This window comes from Esox lucius, chromosome 15 (assembly GCF_011004845.1).
Source record: "Esox lucius isolate fEsoLuc1 chromosome 15, fEsoLuc1.pri, whole genome shotgun sequence".
Taxonomy (NCBI): domain Eukaryota; kingdom Metazoa; phylum Chordata; class Actinopteri; order Esociformes; family Esocidae; genus Esox; species Esox lucius.
The window spans coordinates 4,027,456-4,051,166 of record NC_047583.1 but is presented as its reverse complement, the minus strand read 5'-3'; the positions used below and the strand labels follow the sequence as shown (position 1 = coordinate 4,051,166).

General features: G+C 43.5%; 1 protein-coding gene across 2 annotated transcripts in view; it reads right to left on the bottom strand.

The window, feature by feature from the left end:
- Positions 1 to 2,670: 2,670 nt before the first annotated feature.
- Positions 2,671 to 23,711, bottom strand: part of mdga2a (MAM domain containing glycosylphosphatidylinositol anchor 2a) — a 133,403-nt gene continuing 112,362 nt past the window's right edge. For both annotated transcript variants that reach the window (XM_029125631.2, XM_029125633.2), the window contains exons 11-17: positions 21,903 to 22,080; positions 14,819 to 14,839; positions 14,201 to 14,356; positions 11,136 to 11,300; positions 9,646 to 9,776; positions 9,330 to 9,429; positions 2,671 to 6,845 (exon numbers count right to left, since the gene is read on the bottom strand). In XM_029125631.2, coding sequence (XP_028981464.1) covers positions 6,757 to 6,845; positions 9,330 to 9,429; positions 9,646 to 9,776; positions 11,136 to 11,300; positions 14,201 to 14,356; positions 14,819 to 14,839; positions 21,903 to 22,080 — 840 coding nt within the window. In that variant the 3' untranslated portion in view covers positions 2,671 to 6,756. The remainder of the gene's footprint in view (positions 6,846 to 9,329; positions 9,430 to 9,645; positions 9,777 to 11,135; positions 11,301 to 14,200; positions 14,357 to 14,818; positions 14,840 to 21,902; positions 22,081 to 23,711) is intronic.

The following is a 23,711-nucleotide window of genomic DNA, read 5'->3' as shown; positions in this document are numbered from 1 at the left end:
TAGCGGTTAGCTAACGTTTGCTAGCTACAGTAAAATCAACCCGTTTATAGTTGTTTGGATTTGAGACAATGAGAGAAGCTTACAGTGCAGTGTAGTGTGCCTTAGCTGGCAAGGTGTTCGTGTCTACCGTCTGAAAGGGACTCAATGCACATAGCTATTGTGAGGTTAATCCAGGAAGTTTTATGTTGGTAGGGTTCACACAATAACTGAATTTGCAGAGCTACAGTAGTGAGTCAACCGATGGTGCAAACTTAAACAGTACTACAGCACTACTTTTGGTGTCCCCCTCAATAATTGCTCTTGAGAAAAGTTAATGTAATTGTCCCCTCCAAAATTGATATCAGATTTTCGCCCCTGGTTACTGACATTCTCCTCATTTGAAATTTCTAGCTGGTCCGTCTATCAGTTTACAATGACTTGTATTCTTCTTATACTCACTTTGGGCTCCGTCGTACCATCCTTCCAACCCACTCTGGACTAGCTAGTACCATGCCAGTCTTGTTGGGTAATGGAAGAAGTCAAGGAGACAAGTGTTATTGTTTAGAGGCAGGATTGTACACAGTTCCCCTTTAATGGAGGTGACCACTGACCTTCAACAGTGATGACAGGAATCCATGACAGGATCTGATGAGTGTACCAAACCAGACAATCCCCCATGAAGTCTGTTTAATTGGGAACACTCTCTTGGATATCAACCGTGTTTTACTCAAGAAACTAAACATTCAGTGTCAAAGAAAAGCTAAAACTTAACAGTTGGTCCCATTTTTCGTATTTCCCACTGGACGAACCATTCGGAACAGATGGGTTTAGATCATATCTGAAGTACTTCAAATACTTTGCTTTAGCCTGGAGCCGGGCCAGGTTGAAACTACTTGAAAATATTATTGTTGAAAATATACTAGTTCCATTGCAAAAGGCAATGTGAACACTGCAGTGGTTTAAAGAATTGCCTGTGAGTGCAGCTGTGCAACTGTGACATCCACTCTAATGCCAATTGTTCAGACAATAGTATTAGAATTTATTAATTTATTAACATCCTGTAAAACCCTTTAGGCTCCAGGGTCATCCTTATACCGCACTGACCGCTTTTGCAGAGACAGATTAGTCCTGGACTAAGAAAAAAATCTTTCTCAATGGAGATCTCCATTGATTGAAGGGTAACAGTTCTGGGTTAAGAAGAATAAAATCCATCCCTACTTGTTTTCATGCTTTCAAAACTATACTAGCTATACTATCTGTGACCATAATAATAAACTAATCTGCTTTGTCGTGTGCCTGGGAGCAAAGGAACCTGCTGATGGGTGTTCTCCCTGCCAGATGTGAACTGTGACCAGAATCTGATCTACATTGAGAGTAGACACTTCGCCAGGTGACTTGGGAGAGACTGTACATTTACTGAATACATAGACATTCCATTGCAACTCAAGGTAAAGTTGGAGTATGAAAGTAATATTTATGTTATTTTCAATGGCCAAAGGGGCAGCAAAACAATAAAAACATTAACAGAACTTTGGAGGTTCTTATGAGAGTTTAAAAACAGAACTTTGAGACTTAAAGAACTGTGACAACTGTAAAAAAAATCTACTGACCAGAATAACTTTTTCAATTGTATTTTTATAGATCACTGTAAATAATAAATATATCTTTCATCAATTTCACTTCCAGACACGTTCTTCAAAGACATATGCTCTGGTGATGATTAACAGAGTGATAACATTTTATAGATACTCTCACTGACAGGAAATGTTCCTCCAACAGATGACACGACATGGGTAACTACATCTGAAGTGTATTTATTCATAACAATGCAATTTCATCATCTGGGAAATCAAATCCAAATTAGCACAGGAGGTCGATTGCAGATAATTATAGATATAAAAAATATTTTTTTTTCTTCCTGATACATTTTTAGAAAAAGTTTTGTTCTGTGGGCATATATTGAGATAATTATTACCCAAAATAATACATGTATTTTGTTCCCATTAGTGCTAATGCATTATTGAGTTAAAGAGCCTGTTGAAATGTACAATGGAACAATATATGGGTTTACTTTCAGGGTAGAAATGAAACTCTCGCTTGGCTCATTGAAGTCCAGATGGGAGCCTGGGGTGGGAAAAAAATCTACATACATTAAAAAGCAATGACATTTCTTTAATAAAATCAGTTTGCTGGTGGTACTTATGTAAAATGATTGCAAGGGCCAGAAGCAGTGGAGGGGACAGTTATCTGGTTCTTTTTCACTAAGTGTTGAGAGAGTAATTTGCCTGATAGAGATTGCTTTACCATTTCTTCAAAATAAAGGAATTGGAGTTGGGGGGAGTTGTTCATGTCTGCACAACTTGGTAGATAAACAATGGAATCAAATGTTGAATTGAGGGACATGGGGCAATGGAAGTTATAAACCTAATTGTTCAGTGAAATGTTATTTTCATAAAAAATTTGATCGACCACACATGCTGTTTTACATAAATAATTTCATTGAACAGAACATATTTCTTTAGATTCTACCAGGTTGCTGAAAGAAATTATCAAGGCCCAAATCTGAGTGAAAACGGTTTGTATTTTGTTTAATATTATATTGTGCTTGTTGTATCAATACTGAAAAAAATATTTATAGAATCGCTTCTAATGGGGAGTTAACCAATTGTGTTTTCTTACCACCTATTTATGAAAAAAAAAGGAATCAGAAAAAAAATAAAAATAAGTATAAGGGAAATGTAAAACTCCCCACCCAAAACATTGTTTTTACGAACAACAGTAATCTTACAATAATTATTTTCAAAAACCAGCAGGTTAAGGTAACTCTTGGTCTCAGGTAGTTCCAATGTCTTTACAGTTTTTGTAAAAGTAGAGTTACACTCTCATTTCGGTAGTAAAATAGGTCTGTGAGAACCAGTCAGTCTGATCCAATCGAATGACCGACACTCAGATAAAACAAGTCCATTATCAGATGTCAGAGTCGCACCCGAAAGCCTCTTCGTTTGCAGTCCCTGGACGTGTTGGAAAAAATTTCCCTTTGCCCAGCAGGTCCAGCTCAAATGAATGGAGAAACCTCAGAAGCCTCCCGCCCCCTTCGAGTTGTTGGAGCTCACTGCTCATGTCTGAGAACTGCTCTCAATTTCTCCATCACGCTGACAAAGCCTGGACAAGTTCATTCTTCCGCTTGTCCCACTGAAAATGTCGTTGGTTGTCATCATAGGTCAAAACACTGAGAGCTGCATGGTGACAGGCCATTGTCATCATTTGACACGGTCATCACATGCAGAGCTGACCCTCGGTTCTAGAGTTCAACATATTTTTTTCTCTATAAAATGTGCCTAAGGGGCAAATACTTGGTATGGTAAAATAGCCCATGTCGGTTTTTCCATTCCCACTTCCACGGAGTCTGAAGGCACTTGATTTCCTGGCAGACAGCAGCGTCTTATCTTATCCCGAAAGGACTAGCTGTTAGGACCAAAAGATGCAAAAACTGCTCTTTCGACTGCTCATGAAGTAACCTTCCAAAAGACTGCTACAAGCCTATATGGGTACAGTATCACGATCGAACAAGATCTCACAGTCTCACGTCAGTATCTGATGTTTGTCCATGGGAGATAAAGGTCTATAGGTATGGTGACAGCCAACACATCCAGGTAAAAATAAAGGATGACAACATAGCTCCTTCACAAAGATGTTTAGGGTTAGGTATTAGAGTCAAGGGTTAGGTATTACGATAACATTAAGGTTAGGTATTCATTCTTCCAAACGGTTAACATCATTTTTAAGGTTTGTGAAAGCTTAAAAAAAAAAAAAGGTTTAAAGCAAACTGTAGCAATGTGGATTTTAACTTACAACCTTTGCAGTCAAATCCGTCACCTATGCAATTTAAAGTTCGGATGTGCACTGCACAGAAACAATCTGAACAAAACTGATAATCTTGTTTTCATACTTTTGAATCTCACTGTCTTATTTCAACAATAATTTACTCATCAATTTGATTATAAATTAGACTAGGTGGCGTTGAAGTTTTTCACCACACTGGCTATGTTTCTCTGACCATCTGAAAGTTCCTCTTTTACTAAAGACCCAGAAGCTGTTGTGCAAGTACAGATCATGTTCTGTGCATGCATTTATCCTCTGTACGATGTTTATGGAGTGATGTTCCATTTCTGGGCTACTACCTCGTAGCCAGTCATCAGATTATGACTGAGGACATGTATACAGCATAGCTGGGTAACCAGGAAATACCACTAGTACCCTGCTTTTGGACACATCGTTGCCCAAGTTACATATCACTAATTCGAACAGTCTGCCAGTCTGCTAAGGCTGTATCCGCAGTTTATTTTTGGAATGTTAATTTAAAAGCTGCAGGCTTTTTATTTCAGTCATTTAATCTCAGATATTCAGAAATATGATAAGGCGTGGGCTACATTATTAGGTCAATCAAATCAGAGCAGCGTGGGGAGAATTCAAAAGGAGGGAAGTTAGGGGGGATTATCTAGATGCAGAAGTAAACAGATGCACAGAACCCGATCTGCACAAGCTTCTTTCGGATCTCTAGTCAACCGTTATTCTCAGAAGAGGGATTGGCGCCGTTTTATTTAACATTGCTCAACACTGCAGATAGTGGACATTTTTATTGTCGGGTTTCCCCACCTGATAAAATGCATAACATGCAGCAAACAGACTCCATGATCAACACGCAACTTGTAAAGAAAGAAAAAGTGGACGGGCATTTCTTCCTTACACTTATTTTCGATGTGCTTTATGGAGCCATGCAGAAATCAAAAGATCTGGGCAATGACTTGTGTAGAGAATGGTGGTTCCTCTTTGCAAGAGAAGAGAGAGTGAAAGAGGAATAGGGAGGAAGATGGGTACAGATAGAGATAAGGATAAGAGAAAGAAAGGGAGCGTAATAGAGTAAGATAGATAGATAAATAAATAAAGAGAGATAAGGATATAGAGTGGGAAGCACAGAGAGAGCGTGTCAGAGACCCAGGAAAACAGGGATAGAGCCAAGTTGAGAGAATGGGATAGAGAAAAACTACAACCACCAAAACTGATATGTGCTAGAATTTCTTCCAGTGTTGTTAGAGTAAGTTACTGGAAGGATGATTCAGAGCGCATCCGAAATTAAACTGCTCTGGTCTTCAAGCACCACATTTGACCGAACCTGAATTTTTGTGATTGGCCTAAAGATTAAAGGACAAAGCGGGCTCCAATCAAGAAGCTTAGCTATAAAAATGGAAATTAAAAAAGGGAGATGAGGATAGAAGCTCACTTTTCATTGGGAGGGCTGAATACAATTATCATTTTAAAGCCTATAGTAAGGGAGAGTAAAATGCAATAATCCCTCATCAATCCCATTTTGGAAATGAAAGAGATGTGCAATATAATAACATTCTGATGTTACAAGCATGGGGCATAAGGCAGTGGTATTCAAAGTTGGGGTCCCAACCCACCAGGAACCCCACAGTGGGGTCGCTAAATTAACGAAAAAGTGGGGTGGAGTGTAGATTTATTGTACGGGACAGAGTAGAATGTTTTTAAGAGAGATTATAGTAAGAGTACATTTATTAGTTCATTTTCAAGAGAAATGAAAATATAATGAATTGAAGGTTATTAGTCAACGTAAACATAGAAATTTCACAAATTCTAAGGTTGATTTATGGGATTGGAGTTAGGAGGGCGGTTGTGAGAAATTCTGCCCCCCCCCCCCCACAAAAAAAAAAAGAAACGCTGTCCCCAGAAGTTCTGCAGGGAACAATGCCTTCCTAGCCGGAAACGTTTGAATACCACTCGATCCAAGTTCTCAATCTCATACAGCTTTAAATGAGCCAAAAGGTTGATTACATATACGTGGCATTCAATGTACTTCAGCTCAGCCCCGGCATAACAGCCTAACCTATCTAACAGGTGTACGCACACATTAACGACCTAACCTTTAGCAACCTCAAAGACAAAGTAAAAAAGGAAAAAAAGCAACCAGGGAATAATTATAATGAACTGCCTGACGTACACACTTTGCACAAATGCACCAAGCAGTCCAAGTTCAGCCTCTGTGTAGAAAGTACGCCAATGTGTGTGTTTATACACATTCTGATGAATCCGACCCTAGGCTGCCCCATGAGTTCACAGAGGGGTGCAGAGCCATAACAGAGGGTTAAGCAAGCCTCTATTATATTCATGAGAAAACAGCTTCAGGTCAGCGTGGGTTGTTGAAAACATTTTGTACATTTCTCGACACGCTGTTAACATAAAATCTACCTCTTCTTCACCCCATCTCGTTAAGCAATATTTCATCATAATCCTGCAGCCTTGACAAGCAGCGAACCAACACATGGAGGAGGGGGGAAAAAGAAAATCATGGAACCACACCGCGTGTCCTTGTGCTTCACAGAAATGTACCATTCCAATGCAAACATTGGCACTGTTGCTCTGCCTCACTCTCTTCATCTCTGAAAAAAAAGAAATGGACTAGTCTCCATCTCGAAGAGGCCTGGCTCTCCATCCTGACCTTGAAGTGCTCTGGGTGCATATTTGAGAAATATCCGGATCAAGTTTTTTTTGTTTGTTTGTTTCTTTCGGGCACCGAGCAGGAACAGTTATAGACGGCTCCGTTCTCCTGCAGACTGTAGAGGAGTGAATCTTTGGTAGTTAGTTTTTTTTTGTGTGGAGGTGATGGTGGTGATGGGGGGGTTGATGTCCAGTTTAAGTCTGCAGAGTCTTCCACAGGAGCGGGTTTGACGCCAGGTCGCTCCTCTAGGGGGAGAGGGGTCACCTCTGACGGCCCAGATAGACCAGGGTCAGTGTGACCAGGAACTGCCATATATGGGGCAGAGTGGGAGGAGCCAGCGACCTCAGATCTGTGGATTTAGAGAATGTTGGTGAAATCTAGGAAAGACGATGCATGCAAATCTTTAGTAGACATTTTAAGTTAACTGAACGGGATGACGCCTGGGGTGATGATTCAGTGTTTAGATGTTTTGGTTGTTGAATATTTTTCATTGTTTTCAGTTGTTTTGAGGAACAGTGTCTGATCCTCATCTGGATTAGCATCGTCTGGCATGTAGCTGCAGACTGATTTCTCTCAGTGAAGACGCCCGATACTCCAGATACATACGGTGTACTTATTGCCAAAATACATCAGGCGTGAGACAATTCCTCCGACCGTTAGGCGGTTACTTAAACATTTGTTTCCTTTCAGTGGTGTTTGTACTGAACCTTTGTTTATCGGCGGAGACCCTGCAGACAGTCTCCAGTGTACAAAGGAGAAAGCATCTAACGTCTAATTATTCATGAAAGTGTTGGATATCTTTGTGTTTGGGAGAAGATTTAACAGAATTTAAAACAACATTACCACGTAATGTCAAAGAACAAGAAAATGAGCCATTTCACTAAACATTTATCTTTTTAGGTCAATATGATTTTCTTGATTGCTTCACATTTCAGAGCAGCCGTTTGTTCATTCTGTTTAAATGTATGTTCACTGACAATGCCTGTAAATAAGTAAAAAGACAGATGTACACTCCTGGTGAGCAAATGTTCTTCAGAGAGTTAGCTAGAATTATTCTATTGTTCCAATGTAGTGATTTTTTACAGTGGTTCCCAACCTTTTTCAGTAGCCCTGCATTTTTATCTGACTAATATGCTAATGTTGTCGTGAGTGTTATCAAGTACCCCCTGTTAATAGGCCAAGTCCCACCAGAGGTCCTAGTGCCCCTGGATGCGAACCACTGATTTAGCGGATGCTCTCACTAAGAGATAGACAGGTTATTAATCTTAAGGTTTAGCTAGGAGAGACAATAAATGCTTTATTCCTTGAATTGTAGTTCCTAATAGGAAGGATATACATATGTTCTAAGGTGTAGTTTCTGGATGACTTATAGGTTCTGGATGAAGAATAGATTCTAGATGACTTATTGGTTCTGGATGAAGAATACATTCTGGATAACTTATAGGTTCTGGATGAAGTATACGTTCTGGATGACATACAGTGCCTTCAGAAAGTATTCAGACATCTTGACTTTCTTCACCACTCTGTGTTATAGACTTAATATATAATGATTACACTGTTTGTCCATTGATGTACACACAATACCAAAACATAAAAAAACAAGGTTTTAAAAAATGTCTGCCAATTAACAGAAAATTTAAAACTGAAATATCCCATGCATCAGTATTCAGAATCTTTGCCATGACACTCCAAACTGAGCTCACATTCATCCTGTGTCCTATGGTCATTGTTGACATGCCTCTATAACTTAATTGGAGTATGAATTTAATTTATTTAAGTGTCTGTATAAGGTTCCACACTACACTGCAAGTCAGAGGAAAAAACCACCCAGGAAGGCCGAGGAAAACTCTGTAGAGACAAAGATCTAAGGAAGGTTAAGAAATAAAGCATTGAGATTTTTCAGGGGCACTGATGAAAGTACCAGCCGCAAGGACAACCATCTCAGCAGCACTCAATCAATCAGGCCTTTACGGTACATTTCTGACCAAAATCCACTTATTAGGCCTGAATGCCACATGATACATCTGGTGAAAAACATGGCTCCGCTCATCACTTGACTTATACCGTCGTTATGGCGAAGCACATTGTTGGGAGCATCATGCTATGGGATGCGTCTCAACGGCAGGGACGCGGAGACTAGTCAGGATTGAGAGAAAGATGAACGAACAAAATGCAGAAATGTCCTTGAGGTAAACCTGATCCAGAGGGCACAGACCCTCAGGCAGGGGGGGAAGATTCATCTTTCAACACGACAAAAGCCCGAAAGATGGGCCATATTGTACACAGCCAAGAAAATGCTGGAGGGGCCAAGTCTGTGAATGTTCTCGAGTTGGTCAGCCAAAGCCTGTACTTGAACCCAAGTGAACATCTGTGGGCAAACCTGAAGATAGCAGTTCATATCTGTGTTTGAGAGGACAAATGGGTCAAAACTGACCAAAACCAAGTGTGCAAAGCATATGCATGAACAAAAAGACTCAAAGCTGGTAAAGGCAACCCAGAAAGACGCAAATCTGTGAAGGCAACCCAAAAAGACGCAAATCTGTGAAGGCGCAACTACTAAACATTGAATAAAACATTAACATAATTTGTATAAAAATTTTTTGTTGCAAAATAATTATCACACATTTCTAAAAGATATTTGGGGATTTTTGTCATTATGGTGCATTGTGTGTATGTTGATGGCAAATTTGATCAATTATAAATTAGGTCTAGAACACAAAGTATGGAGTAGGTCAAGGGGTCTGAATACGATCTGAAGGGACTGTAGGTTCTGGATAATGTACAAGGTGCCTGGATGGTTGCCATGGTTTAAAACCAAAAACAATGCTCTTACTGTTCGGCGGGGGGTCTTTACATTCTCCTTCCTCAATGGTGACATCATCTATGGCGATATCCCCTTCAATACCCAAACCACGAACACCTTCAAGAACCAACTAACAAAACAGGACAACGGGCACAAAGACTGAACATTCACTGTATAGATGTCTTAATGCCACCATCTTAATAATGCATTATGAATATCAAACACAGCAAAACACACAGGTTTAGAAATGGACTTAAGGCCTTGGTACAAGCAAGCACAGAGGAAGGCCGTTTGGCATCTCAGGGCCACTGTAGTGCAGCACCAGTGAGCGACTGTTTTAACCCACCTGGAAGGAGGACGTTGGGTGGATGTTGACTTTGGCCAGCTTCCATCGATCACCTTGGTTCCCAACCAGAGTCCACACAGAACTGTCTTTGCCTGACTGGCCCTTCTGTCGGAGGTACACGTTTAGCGCCCCTAAAACAGACACCGTGTGCTTTACTGACAAAATGGACTAAAAAAAGTACAGTTTATTTTTTACATACTTCCAAACCCAATTTGGAGCTGAAATCATCCAGCACTGTCATTGGCCTGGCACTGTGGCACATGTCCTCATTTATCAATACTATTTTTTGTCATTAATGACCTAATAAAAAAAAACTAAACTAAAAAAACAAGCTTGCTACTGCAAATGCTGAATGTCTGATAGGGATTGCACACATTACCTTCCCTTTAGGTTTTCTTTTCAGAGGAAGAAAAGATGCCAAAACGAGCGCTCGGATTTCCGTAGGGCAAAACTAGCCCGCGTCGTGCTACAATATGCCCTAACCGTGGCATCATTACGGAGATATCGCACAATGATCAAACACCACACCAGCCTCCTGTAAAATGGCCTTGACTTCATATGGGAACTCAAAGACTGTACACCACCACCCACTCGCGCAGACACGTTCAACACAACATCAAAGACCAAAAAAGTGGTTGTATTTCTTTATCTGGCAGAAAACAAGTGAAATGGAAAGACAGGTAAAAAGGACATTTCTGACTGGCTGGTTTCTGGGGCAATGAGACCATCGGGCTCTGCGCAGACGAGGTTGACACCTCCCGTTCAGAAGCACGACAGCTTTACAGGGCAGAAAATTGCGTTTGCTGGCGTGTCTAATAGGTAAGAGATCATATATACTGCTCAAGTGCAAATGTTTTTATGATAAAGACACTGTGCCAAAAGGAGAGAACAAGACTGTGAGAAGGAAACCTTGGCGTCAGAGAAGGCCTGGCTCAATATTAATAGAGCATATGGTTATTCATATTCAATTGTAACGGTTGCAAACACCCAGCTATAGTGATTTTTTGGTGTTGCATTTAAGTCACATTTAATTTCACATTTCACCAAGAAAAATGGGTGGTAAGCAAACGGCCTCAACTGACCCTCAAGGAGGTGGCGCTCTGGGAAACGTGAGATAGGATTACGAATGGAAGCTAGCGGAAACCTAGCTGGTATCTCAAGACGTCGAACGCGACCTCTCTACGGTGAACAGGCAAACCCGAAGAAACAGCAGCGTGGCATCTGGCATTCGCCCTCGTGCCATGCCGGGTGGCTCACAACAATGGCCGGAACGAAGTGGACGGAATGGGACCGAACGAGAGAAAACCACGCGAAGCCCGTGGACACTGCTGTGTTGTTTCCATTCCAGCCATCGCCATGAGCCTGTTAAAGATGCCATGACCTCCCTGTGATGTAACGCTGGCCAGCAAACGGGACGCCCCATCTACGTGTTCCTCATACACAGGGCGGTGGAAACCTCCTGTGAGGTAACGCTAGGCTAGCGGACTTACCTATGTGTTTCCCATACATATGGTAGTAGAAGCCAAAGCAGTAGGAGGCCGCAGTGGTCACTGTCCCATAGGGGCTTTTGGGGGAGACGTTGAACATGGGGGTCAACAGCCGAGCCACGTCTCCGGTCACGCGTGGGCGGGAAGTCTCGATGTACATGTAGAAACCTGTACGACAAAAAAAACCACAGTTGTGTCAGGGCCCCAGTCGACAGTCCTCACAGGTTGTCCTGCCCTGGTGTCTGCAATTGAATTGTTATTTGTTTTCTTTCAAACATGGAGGTGGTTTGATTACGCAGTTTTGACTGAGCTGAAGCAAACACTGTTTCAGCCTAGGTCCGATGTGATGTCGTTCCAACAGAGAGACCATCAGAATTTGAAACCAGGTGGTGGAGTTCATCTCTCTAAGTTAAGTGATTGCAGCTAAGGCACATGCCTTCGGCAGATCATAAACCGCTGTGGCATCGAGACAGTTTTCTGAACACCGCACCGCAATTATCTGCCTGACCTGGAGGGAGAATGAAGAGTTCAAATTGTGTATGGAGCAATCCATCACAGTGGCCTGCTACATTTATACCAATCTGATAAAGAAAAATAGTTTCATCATCTTATGGAAGGGAACTCAGAAAGCCAATGTTTTAAACAGAAAGAGGAAGATTAGATGGACTGGGGAAACCTGGGTTTCATCTTGATGCCTAAGATAATTAAGCAATGCATTATTTATGACATTATTCATCGTAACAAGCCCTGGAACACTTAAACCAATGTACCCCCCCGGAGTCCTAGCGATTAATTGGTTTATTTTAATGGCTGGGGCTTTCGGCATTTAACTTGTGGGTGGTGTTGCACAAGATTGTACTATTTTTTTTGGGGGGGGGGGGTCCCTTCCGCTAGGTCCCTCCGGCAGACATCGATGGGCAGGTGGCGATGCTGACGTGTGTTTGAGCCACACGTCACATATGACGAAGGGGGGGGGGGGGGGTGGTGTGTAGGATGAGTAGGAGATTTGGGCGTGTCAGTGGTACAGTAAAACGGCAAAGAGAACGAACCGTGGTCTCACATCGCAAGTGTTACCAGCTGACTCGCATGCCGTGACAGAACGCAACTGCAGTTATGGAGCCGGCTCTCTCTGCTTCACTTCAGCTTAAGACGGCCCCGCCCCTGGAGAACCTCCCGGAGCTGCTACCGCTTCAACCTGCACAGACGAAGTGTCCGCATGACTCCTGTCCCCGTTGAAACGCAGTGCAGAGAAATTACCATTAACACTTCTCAAGGAACGGCCTCGCCAGGCCCGGGGAAGAAGCAGAACTGTACCCCTTTGTGTTGACACTGTGTTGACAGTAAAAGTTCTATCGATTCTATTTTGGAAAGCTTCCCATTTTTGTCCTGTCCTCATTTTAAGTTTGTGCTGCTGTTCTTGTCTGTTAGTGTTTTGTGCTCCTGGTAAAACTAACGGACACCCGAATAAAATACCCAGTGTCGCCCCGGCATGGCTTTGGGTTTCAGGTCTGTAGGTAACACATGGAGAATAGTCAGTGCATTTCAAAGTTGAAATGGTTTCCATCCCTCAGTGCACACGCAGAAATGTCCTTGAAATGTCTTATCCCAGAAATGTCCTTGTATACTGGCATGACTGCGGCAACTGAGCGAGGCTGACACCAGTGTCTGGGAAGGCTCTTGTGATGTTTGCTGGCTGAATGAAGAGTGCTGTACTTTTATGGGGGATGGTTCCCTGTGTCTCTCACAGCCCTCCAAACAGCCCTCCCCACACACCCCAGGGGACAAACAGCGAGAGGTCTACGTTTGTGGGAGCTAATCAGCGAGATCTCTTTAGACTGAGCTAAAAAAAACAAACATCTCTTCGTACAGTAAAACCCAATGACAGTTTAAAGCTTGCATTGTACCACACACGTATGGTTGTCAGATCGTCCATTATTATGCATCGTCTCCTAGAAATGTCAATGTCAAACAACAGACGTAGATTTGCCAACCGAAGTTGAGAAACTACCAACGTTATGCAAATGATCAGCAATGTTACTCTGGATAACTAATCAACTTTCCAAAATGTCCTTCCCTGACTAACTATATGAAACAAAAAGGACACCATCCGAGTCAAAGGCAACCCATCACTGCTTTGTACCGGATGAGAGTGGAGATCCTTGTGATGGTACATTTGTGTGTATATACGGTTACCTTCAGAATTAATGGCACCCTAAAGCACATGAACAATTGTTATTTTTGTTAATCAGCTTACAAATAAGTTTTTTATAAATCCTAACTTAAATTCAGGTAAAATGTTTCAATGAAAAAACATTTTCTTTTAAATGTGTCACATAATTGGCACCCATAGAAATTCTTATGAGCCAAATCTACCCGTTGAAATATGTTTATTTCGAGTTAATCTGAGTTATCAGATTATTGTTGACCTTCAATTAGGTAATAGCTGTGAAAATATCCATCTCTACTATAACATGAATAAATACAAAGTTTAAATCACTGGAGCCGTGAAGACCCTGTCTGCATATTTTGCCTAGAAGCAAAGTGAGGACGACGGTGCGTGAGGTAAAATAAAAACTATGTTGCGTGAGGTAAAATAAAAACTACGTTGCGTGAGGTAAAATAAAAACTACGTTGCGTGAGGTAAAATAAAAACTATGTTGCGTGAGGTAAAATAAAAACTACGTTGCGTGAGGTAAAATAAAAACTATGTTGCGTGAGGTAAAATAAAAACTACGTTGCGTGAGGTAAAATAAAAAACTACAGTGAGTTAGGTTGCCGACAGCTTGGCGAGAGGAAGGCTCACAAAGTACTAAACGCAGGGTGTCAATAATCATGTTGCGCAAGTTATTCAGAGACATTTATTTCTTGAAGAATTCAGTTTCTGTTAGAAACATTTTACTTCAATTATAAGTTGGATTGATATAATCAATTAAATATTTCCATAGTCTTTTTACTCATCGTTAGCAAGTAGGCGAGTCATTTTGCAGGGCACTGTGAGAGTGTGTGTGTGTGTGTGTGTGTGTATGGCGGGGACTGGAGCGTGGGTGTGTGTGAGGGGATGTGCTGACCTTGCTTGGAGCCTGCTCGGTCAATGCTGGGCCCCGTGTTTGGCGTGTACTTGGTGTTTCTGGTGGCGGCGCTATGCCGGGTCCAGTCAAAGTCATCCGTCTTGTCCTGGGAGAACATGCACACAGCCTCGTCTTCAAAGCTGCAGTGGAACTCCCCTGGTGGGGAAGATGTAGGGATAACACGATTGGTTCTACCACACGCCAAGGTCAGGAAAGAAAGTATTATAAAAAAAAACATATAGATGTTATTATTAAGGGCCTGTGTATCACCATGGATGATTAACAGGAACACACACTTTCATTTTTTTTTATCTCTGGACAGTGTTAATTAAACTATATGTATATACACAGCTTTTTTTTCCTTCCCAAAAAAGTTGAAAAGGAAAGTTTTGAGTGAGGAACAGAAGCGTTCAATTTGCAGCAGCCACTTAATTTTAACCCTTCTGTTCCTCACTCAGAACTTTCCTTTTAAACTTTTTTGGAAAGGGGAAAAAAGAGTGCATTTTTCCAGAGCTGTATATGTATGTATATATATATAAATAATAATAATAATTCTCGATTCGTTAAATCTGTCTATCAATCTGTCTAACAGGCAATATTCAGGGGAGCGATACTTACTCAGGTGAGGGTTGACCGGAGCTGAAAGGAAAATCAGAACAGACATTTAGGCGGGCAAACCTCAGACAGGATTCAATCCCTGTTTAAAAGCACCTTCTGTAAACACATTAAATGAAGCACCACTTTGTCCTCGCGGTCCAACGCAAGGCAGGGAAGTTGACCGCGTGGATGCCGCGCCACCGTCCCTCCTTATCACACAAGGGAAGACGGCTGATAGGCTGCAGAGGGCTAATTGAAGAGACGGCACCGACGCTCCTGAGAACTACGCACCGGCAGACCTGCATCTTTACCGATTTAATTCACCACTGTCCATATCTGCACCGGCCAGAAACCGCCACCGAGTCCTTCCACGGTCCCAGTGACGGCAGAACTGCATGCTGGGTAGGGGTTTTGCAACAATGTGCGGTGAAGATAGCCGACCTGAAACTGATCCCAGTTTCAACCAATCAACTCCGAGAGCTTAATCTGCAGACTAGGGGGAGCACATTCTTCAAGCGCATTAAGGACTTGGGGAGATGAATTCACACTGCACACATCCATGGATTGGGTCCCGGTTTGTGGTGTAACGGACCACTGCAGCCCAAGAGCGCAGCCAGAGGCGTCCATCCAAATGAACGGGCAAATGAAGAATCATCAGATATGACCTGAACGCTAAATTAAAAGGACACATCCAGGGAGCAGATGTTCACTGAAAAAATGTGTGTGTGTGTGTGTGTGTGTGTGTGTCTGCAATTAGGTCTGTAGAAACAAACTACAGAGATATTAACATATTTAAACAATTGCACAGAAGAAAACAGACAATCGAGTCATTTTGATTTGAGGAATGGAAAATGAAAAGGTGTGATCGGCGGCATCATTTTATTTATTTTTTACTCTTTTCGAGATGCAAAACAGAAACCAATTATGCGTGAGGTTACCCCCCCCCCCGCCCCCCCGGTTCCAAAAACCACCCAGCTGTTTCCAAATAGAGTGGAGAGGAGGAGGTTCCACAGGCTGAGAGGAACAGATGCTGCTGGTTTGGAAACACGCTCTGCATTAGCTCTGACTCTAATTGACAGGCTCTCTGTGCTCCCAGTGCCTGGCAGGACCACAGTCAGGACGGCGAAGGCAAGCAGGGAGCCTTACTCAAGAACACACAACATTGTTGAATATGCATTCACACTGCTGCGTTTCTCTTTCAGCGGGTGTGACTACATACCGGAAAGACCTGCGATATCATCATGCTGTATATATTTATTTAATTCCGGGTCGGTTGGAAGCCGCGGCTAGGGACTAGAGACACGCATGTAGGCGACAACAAAGAGAAGGGCACCGGGAGTGCCCTGGTTTTCGAATCACCCCTTCAGGAACGCTAAGGCAGGGGCTCGGCTAAACCAGTCTTTGGCACAGCACTTAGAGACGGTAGCATGAGCACACATTGCCCTAAGCTTGCATCAAAGAAGGGGCCAACAGAAACATGCTTTCTTACATTATCCTGTTCTCTCAAATTTGAATATCCCTGTTTTCTTAAATTAAACTGCGGTACAATAATTATGGTGCTAGCGTGAAGACAACGTAACACCTCAGGCCAAAGTTGCTAGGAGAACCACAATCATAGTTAGGCAGACAGAAGCCGGCTCACATAATACAATCCAGTGTGTCAAACTGTAGCGGCTGGCTTGTCTCAGAGCCCTGAACCCTGTAATTCCCAGAACAGGTGTATGCCACACCACACACAGGACGTTAGGATCAGGAAAGAAGTGCAATGCTGATGTATTGTACTAATGTAAACCACTAGAAGATGGAATCAGATCTACATGCATTTCTGAGCAACTGCTTGCATCAACTTTTAGCAGAGACTGATATCCAGAGTGACAGCAGTGAGTGGATGTATTTTCATACCCTTGTTTTTGGTCCTGGAGAACCGTCTTGCTCAAAGACAGAAGAACTGATTTTTCACCCTGTCAGCCATGTTTCAGGTGCTGGTCAGACGCTGTTACCACTACCTGCTGCCCCAGACGTAAATCATAAGAGGTTTAGCACAACCAAAGGTGGGAGCTGATCCGTGTTGGAGGAAGAAAAAATACAATAGAAACATGTGAACTGCTTTGACCTTGTGCTGACAGAATTAAACAGTCACACCTGACTACAGTGAGATCAGTCCACACGGAACCACACCTGACAACAGTGAGATCAGTCCACACGGAACCACACCTGACTACAGTGAGATCAGTCCACACGGAACCACACCTGACTACAGTGAGATCAGTCCATACGGAACCACACCTGACAACAGTGAGATCAGTCCATACGGAACCACACCTGACTATAGTGAGATCAGTCCACACGGAACCACACCTGACAACAGTGAGATCAGTCCATACGGAACCACACCTGATTACAGTGAGATCAGTCCATACGGAACCACACCTGACAACAGTGAGATCAGTCCACACGGAACCACACCTGACAACAGTGAGATCAGTCCACACGGAACCACACCTGACAACAGTGAGATCAGTCCATACGGAACCACACCTGATTACAGTGAGATCAGTCCATACGGAACCCCACCTGACAACAGTGAGATCAGTCCACACGGAACCACACCTGACAACAGTGAGATCAGTCCATACGGAACCACACCTGATTACAGTGAGATCAGTCCACACGGAACCACACCTGACAACAGTGAGATCAGTCCACACGGAACCACACCTGACAACAGTGAGATCAGTCCATACGGAACCACACCTGACAACAGTGAGATCAGTCCATATGGAACCACACCTGACTATAGTGAGATCAGTCCACACGGAACCACACCTGACAACAGTGAGATCAGTCCATACGGAACCACACCTGATTACAGTGAGATCAGTCCATACGGAACCACACCTGACAACAGTGAGATCAGTCCACACGGAACCACACCTGACAACAGTGAGATCAGTCCATACGGAACCACACCTGATTACAGTGAGATCAGTCCATACGGAACCACACCTGACAACAGTGAGATCAGTCCATACGGAACCACACCTGACAACAGTGAGATCAGTCCATACGGAACCACACCTGACAACAGTGAGATCAGTCCATACGGAACCACACCTGACAACAGTGAGATCAGTCCATACGGAACCACACCTGACTACAGTGAGATCAGTCCATACGGAACCACACCTGACAACAGTGAGATCAGTCCATACGGAACCACACCTGACAACAGTGAGATCAGTCCATACGGAACCACACCTGACAACAGTGAGATCAGTCCATACGGAACCACACCTGACAACAGTGAGATCAGTCCATATAGAACCACAGATCAGTCCTGTCCCTTCCATAGAATTCTGGATAATTTCTCCCACTTTGGCCAGATGTAAATAACCCAGGGTTTAAGCTGTGTGACTCAGCCAACAGGGAATGTAATAAGGACCTCCAGAGGCCCATGAACCAACCTCCTGATGTTGCAGGGACATCCTGTTTATATTTCCCCGGGATAGTCTGGGGACGAGGTTACAGGTCAAATGGATCTGAAGGAATCATCTGTTAGTTGTCATATTACCTGCAAATCATTGTACAACGTTGTAACATGGATGAAAACCGGGAGAAAAACAACTGTGTTGTGGGTGGCGGTGTCAACTTAGGTGAACAATCATGTGAAGGTTTTCTCTTACAGAGTATCTGTCTGCATGCACTTGCAGTGCGCACGTGTTTCACTGTGCTTGTCTATGTGCCTGTGTTTGTCTGTGCGCCCGTGTTTGTCTGTGTGTGTGTGTGTGTGCGTGCGCGCGCGTGTTAGTCTGTGCATGTCAGTTTGTGTATGTGCATGTGTTTGCCTGTGCATGTCTGTTGGTGTGTGTGCGCGAGTGTGTGTGTTTGTCTGTGCATGTCTGTGTGTGTGTGCGCGTGTGTTTGTCTGTGCATGTGTGTTTGTCTGTGCATGTCTGTGTGCGTGTGTGTGTTTGTCTGTGCATGTGTGTGTGTGCGCGCATGTGTGTTTGTCTGTGCATGTGTGTGTGTGTGTGTGTGTGTGTGTGCACGTGTTTGTCTATGCATGTGTGTGTGTGCACGTGTTTGTCTGTGCATGTGTGTGTGTGCACGCGTGCGTGCTTTTTATTGTATAATACCAGGGGATGAGCCATTCCAGTTCTCCCCAGCTTGCTTGTCAGTTTGTCTGGCACCGTACGTTTGAGCTGCAGCCATAAAAAGTCTGGTTTGAACAAACAACGCCACGCACCGTGCCACAGGTCTTAACCGCCGGCTTGGCAGCTCCACGAGCTCCATCACCATGGAAATAACCAACAGACCCGCTCAAAGGAAATTCATCTCCAGGAGGTCACCGTCAGCCTCACGGTCACACCAAGGGTGTAGGACAGAGTTCAAAGTTGTGGGGGGGTGTACATTTCAAAGTGTTCTTATTATTGTAGGGGGGACCAATTAATCTGCTTCTGACATTGCAGGGGCGGACTCACGCCCCTCAGTCACATCCAATCACTTTAACCAGTTCAGAGAGCACAGCGTTGGTAGAAAGGCTAAACTGGAGAATGTAAAACTGCCTAAATACTATTCGAGGAGTGAAAAGGTCTTATGCTGACATTACCAGATGTGGAAATGTTTCCTTACAGAGTTGCATGCCTTTTGCCCTTCAAACTTCACAGGACCCTTATACATGAACCGATGGTTGTGTGTAAGTCAGGAGAAGGGCAGAGGTCGCCAGGCAGCCATCTTAAAAGTCCTGGCCTGCGGGCCACAAATATGCAGCTTGACCTAGTGTACCCCAGCTAAAACCCCCATAATGGGACCTAGCGTACCCCAACTAAAACCCCCATAATGGACCTAGCGTACCCCAGTTAAAACCCCCATAATGGACCTAGCGTACCCCAGTTAAAACCCCCATAATGGACCTAGCGTACCACAGTTAAAACCCCCATAATGGACCTAGTGTACCCCAGTTAAAACCCCCATAATGGACCTAGCGTACCCCAGTTAAAACCCCCATAATGGGACTTAGCGTACCCCAGTTTAAACCCCCATAATGGGTGGATGGACAGAAAGCAATGTTATCACCTCACCACAACTGGTTGCAGAGAGCACATAATTACAGAAAATAGGTTGGAAGCATCAAATTTGTGCCGAAGGTCAGTGAACTGTCGTTGTTTGTTTGTTAGTCAGAGCTATTCACAGCTCGACTGGGTGTCTGTTGCGTGTCTGTTGTGTTTTTTTATTTTTTTTGGGGGGGGGGCATCCATGTGCACAAATTTTGTAACAAGGATAGAACTAACATGGACCCAGGAAAAGCTACTCAAGTCTGGGAGAGAGAATTCACCACTTTGTCTTGCGCTGTTTGCTTTGTTTGTTGTTTACGTTGCTTTCAACTATCTCCATGCTGTGGATGCCCTGAAGCAATGCTCAGGATGTAATTCTGAATCTAATTCTGCAGGCTGTTGGCCAGCCTGGAAAGGATTTGATTTGTCTATCATCAGGTGAATTGGACAGGCCGTTTCTATTCTCTATTCATCCTCTTGGTATGAATGTAACAAAAAGAGAAAGGATTGAGACAAAAAAGGTAAACAAGTGAAAGCTAGAGAAACACTAATTAAATAGGCAAGGGTTTTTGTCTGATATGGAATCACATTAATATGATATCAGGCATTAGAGATCAATAATTGAGCAAAGTCCACACTCAAACTACATACACCATTTCATTTGAGATCATTTGTTTGCACTCCCCACTGAAATATTTCCATGGATGGGTCTTGAAGCTTTCATGTCCGTCAGCCTACGGCTTGGCAACAAAGGCACTTCCTGATGGTTAAGTGGTGCAGCTCCATGTTCAGATGTCATTTTGCCTGAATCTCTGTGTAAAAACGCCATTCCCTATGCGCTTTCACTCCCTCCTTGCACAAAAGCTCTTACTGTGAGTGACCTATCTAATTATATTTTCCTAACCAGCAGGGGTCCCTATTACCATATGAATTCATAAAAAAGACAGCATTTTGAGTGGTTCTAACTGTGATGTTTATATGGCTCATATAAGGATAGTATCTATTAATCATCACTAACATATGAAAAAACCGAATGTCCCCGTTACGTTTGGAGCTGTTCCTCACTGAAGAACATGCCGTTTCTACAATACAATGTCGAGGGACAAATAGACTACACGCAATAGGCAACTGTATGCAGTGGAATAAAACAACTACTGTGAGCATACGAGGGCAGCCCCTTCTGAAGAGCAGCCCAGAGTCGGAGCATTCCTTCTGAACGGCATGTATACATGCAGCCCGAAAGGTCAAAAACAACTTGCATACTACAACACAGCCTGAGGACAGAGTGCGAAACACACATTACAGCTGTTCTGGCAGGACATTTTGGCCCGACGCCCAGTTAGGCCATGTAGATTGATGAAGATCAAGTATGTTCTGTAGACTACATTATCAATCAGGTGTTTTTTTTTTCTTTAAAACATTAAATGCTGATTAAGGAGAAAACGGTGCTCTGTGTGAGACCCAATATACCACAGGTATGATAATTAGAACAGCAACTGCTACTTATGTTGTTAAACAGTTTATAATGGCAATAAGGCACGTCAGGTGTTTGTGGTATATTGCCAATATACAATGGCCAGGGGCTGCATCCAGAGGCTGTGTTGTCTTGACTAAGACAGCTCACATGCGTGATATATTCCACACAGCCCTAGACCAGACATACCGTACCAGAATGAGCCCCGACCAGACATACCGTACCAGAATGAGCCCCGACCAGACATACCGTACCAGAATGAGCCCCGACCAGACTTACCGTACCAGAATGAGCCCCGACCAGACATACCGTACCAGAATGAGCCCCGACCAGACATACCGTACCAGAATGAGCCCCGACCAGACATACCGTACCAGAATGAGCCCCGACCAGACATACCGTACCAGTATGAGCCCTAGACCAGACATACCGTACCAGTATGAGCCCTAGACCAGACATACCGTACCAGAATGAGCCCCGACCAGACATACCGTACCAGAATGAGCCCCGACCAGACATACCGTACCAGTATGAGCCCCGACCAGACCCACTGTACCGGACCGTGAGGTCCACTCACCGCTGTACGTGATGATCCGGTCCGTGGAGTCTCCTTCCCCAAAGCGTGTGATTGGGGTGAGGCGCACCAGGTAGGCCTCCGGCTTGATGAGCTCTGTCAGATTGTGGCTGATCAGCTCCCCCTTGCCAATGGTTCCTTCCATGGGGATCTCATGTTCCCACCACCTCGACTGACCCATCTAGAGAACATGGGAATTCGGGAAAACCATTATGGTCAATTCACCTCAAAGAAAACCTCATCAAAATACAAAATGACAGAACAACTGTGAATGTATTTATTAAGAGTCATATTTTTAACAAGACAGTCCCAGTATATAACACAGTCCCAGTTACCAAAAAGTTTGAACCTTGGAATGAACAGCCTCTCCCATGAAGTCTGAACAGACCCGGGAACGGCATTCTCCAGGAAGTACGGCTGCGCCGATGTAATGTACAAGGCTGTCGCCGTGCCGTGACAGACTCAAAGTCAAGTTCAAATACAGCAGAACATTGTTTTCCACATTGTGACGTTGTTCCCATCATTCCAGGCTAATACAGTTGACCCAAAGAAGGACTTTCATCCAAAATGAGATCTCCAATCGGCCACTAGAGAGGGAGATGATTATCAGAGTCTCCCTATTAATAACTTGAGATTTCTAGTGTTCTTCTTGCTTCAATCAGGAATAGAGGATTGAGTCACCCTCCCTTAACTCTACAGTAATCCTTTCCTTTCCAGGCTGGAGGAAGGAAGGGAAACCCTGAGTATACAAACTACTGGTTCTTTACAAACACATTTTCAGAGACATATCGAAGAAAGTCTTGAGACGCTAAATTTTTTGTGGCGGACACATTTTCAAAAGGGCCCCCCTGTAGCTTCGCAAGCGAGAAGAGAATTGTGTTGGAACCGGTTGAAGTTTCTGTGCAGTGTGCATGCATATCGCTCCGTTCTCCCCTTGACCGGTGTCCACAATCCTGCGCAGTGCCGAACATGCCAGAATGTAAATTCAAACGCCATGGAAATGATTATGCAAACAGAGACAATGCTGCCTAGAGTTTTATTCGGTCTCTTTTAATGTAAACAAGCCCTTTGTCCTGAGTCTCTGACCTTCTCCCTGAGTGTCCACTTGGTAGAGAAGTACAGGTAGGAAAAGCAGGAGTGAAGATTAAAAAAAAACACCTGCAAAGGGTCATGGGTAGTTTGGCGTTGGCAAGTCCCAAGACCAGATTCACATGTGCAGCACTGTTCACCACTGTGACCTTTCCTTTATTTTCTTAAATATCTTTGTATAAGACAGTCTTCCAGGAAATGTGTTGTGAAACTTCAAAACAAATCTTCCTTCCTCTCTTACACACATACAAACACACAGAAAAATCATGAACATGCTGAATAGCAGAGACACACCTAAGCTATGGTCCCTCCACAGTGGAGGTTTTCAGTTGCGATAAAAGGGGTTAAGCTCTCTGAATTTCCCAATTAACTTATCACTTTCAAAGCAAACGGAGACATGCATCTTTAAATCAAATATTGAAGGAATAATAAGAGCATGGTAGGTTTTAATTTGGAAAAAACCCTTGCTGTTTTCATTCCCTTGTTGCTTTCTTGGTCCCACGATTCCTTGAAACCTAGCTAAGCATGTCAAATTAAACTCACCGCCACGTAACTCGCTCAGTCTCCCGGTACTTAAGGAAGTAAATACCAGAGCACCAGTCAAAAGCGATTAGTGTCCTGTCATGGAAGTCCACACACACCAACGAATGAACATTTATTCATACATGCACGTATGAAGAAGTGGCCCTCTCCACTGTATATGGCCCACTGGAGGACGGACAA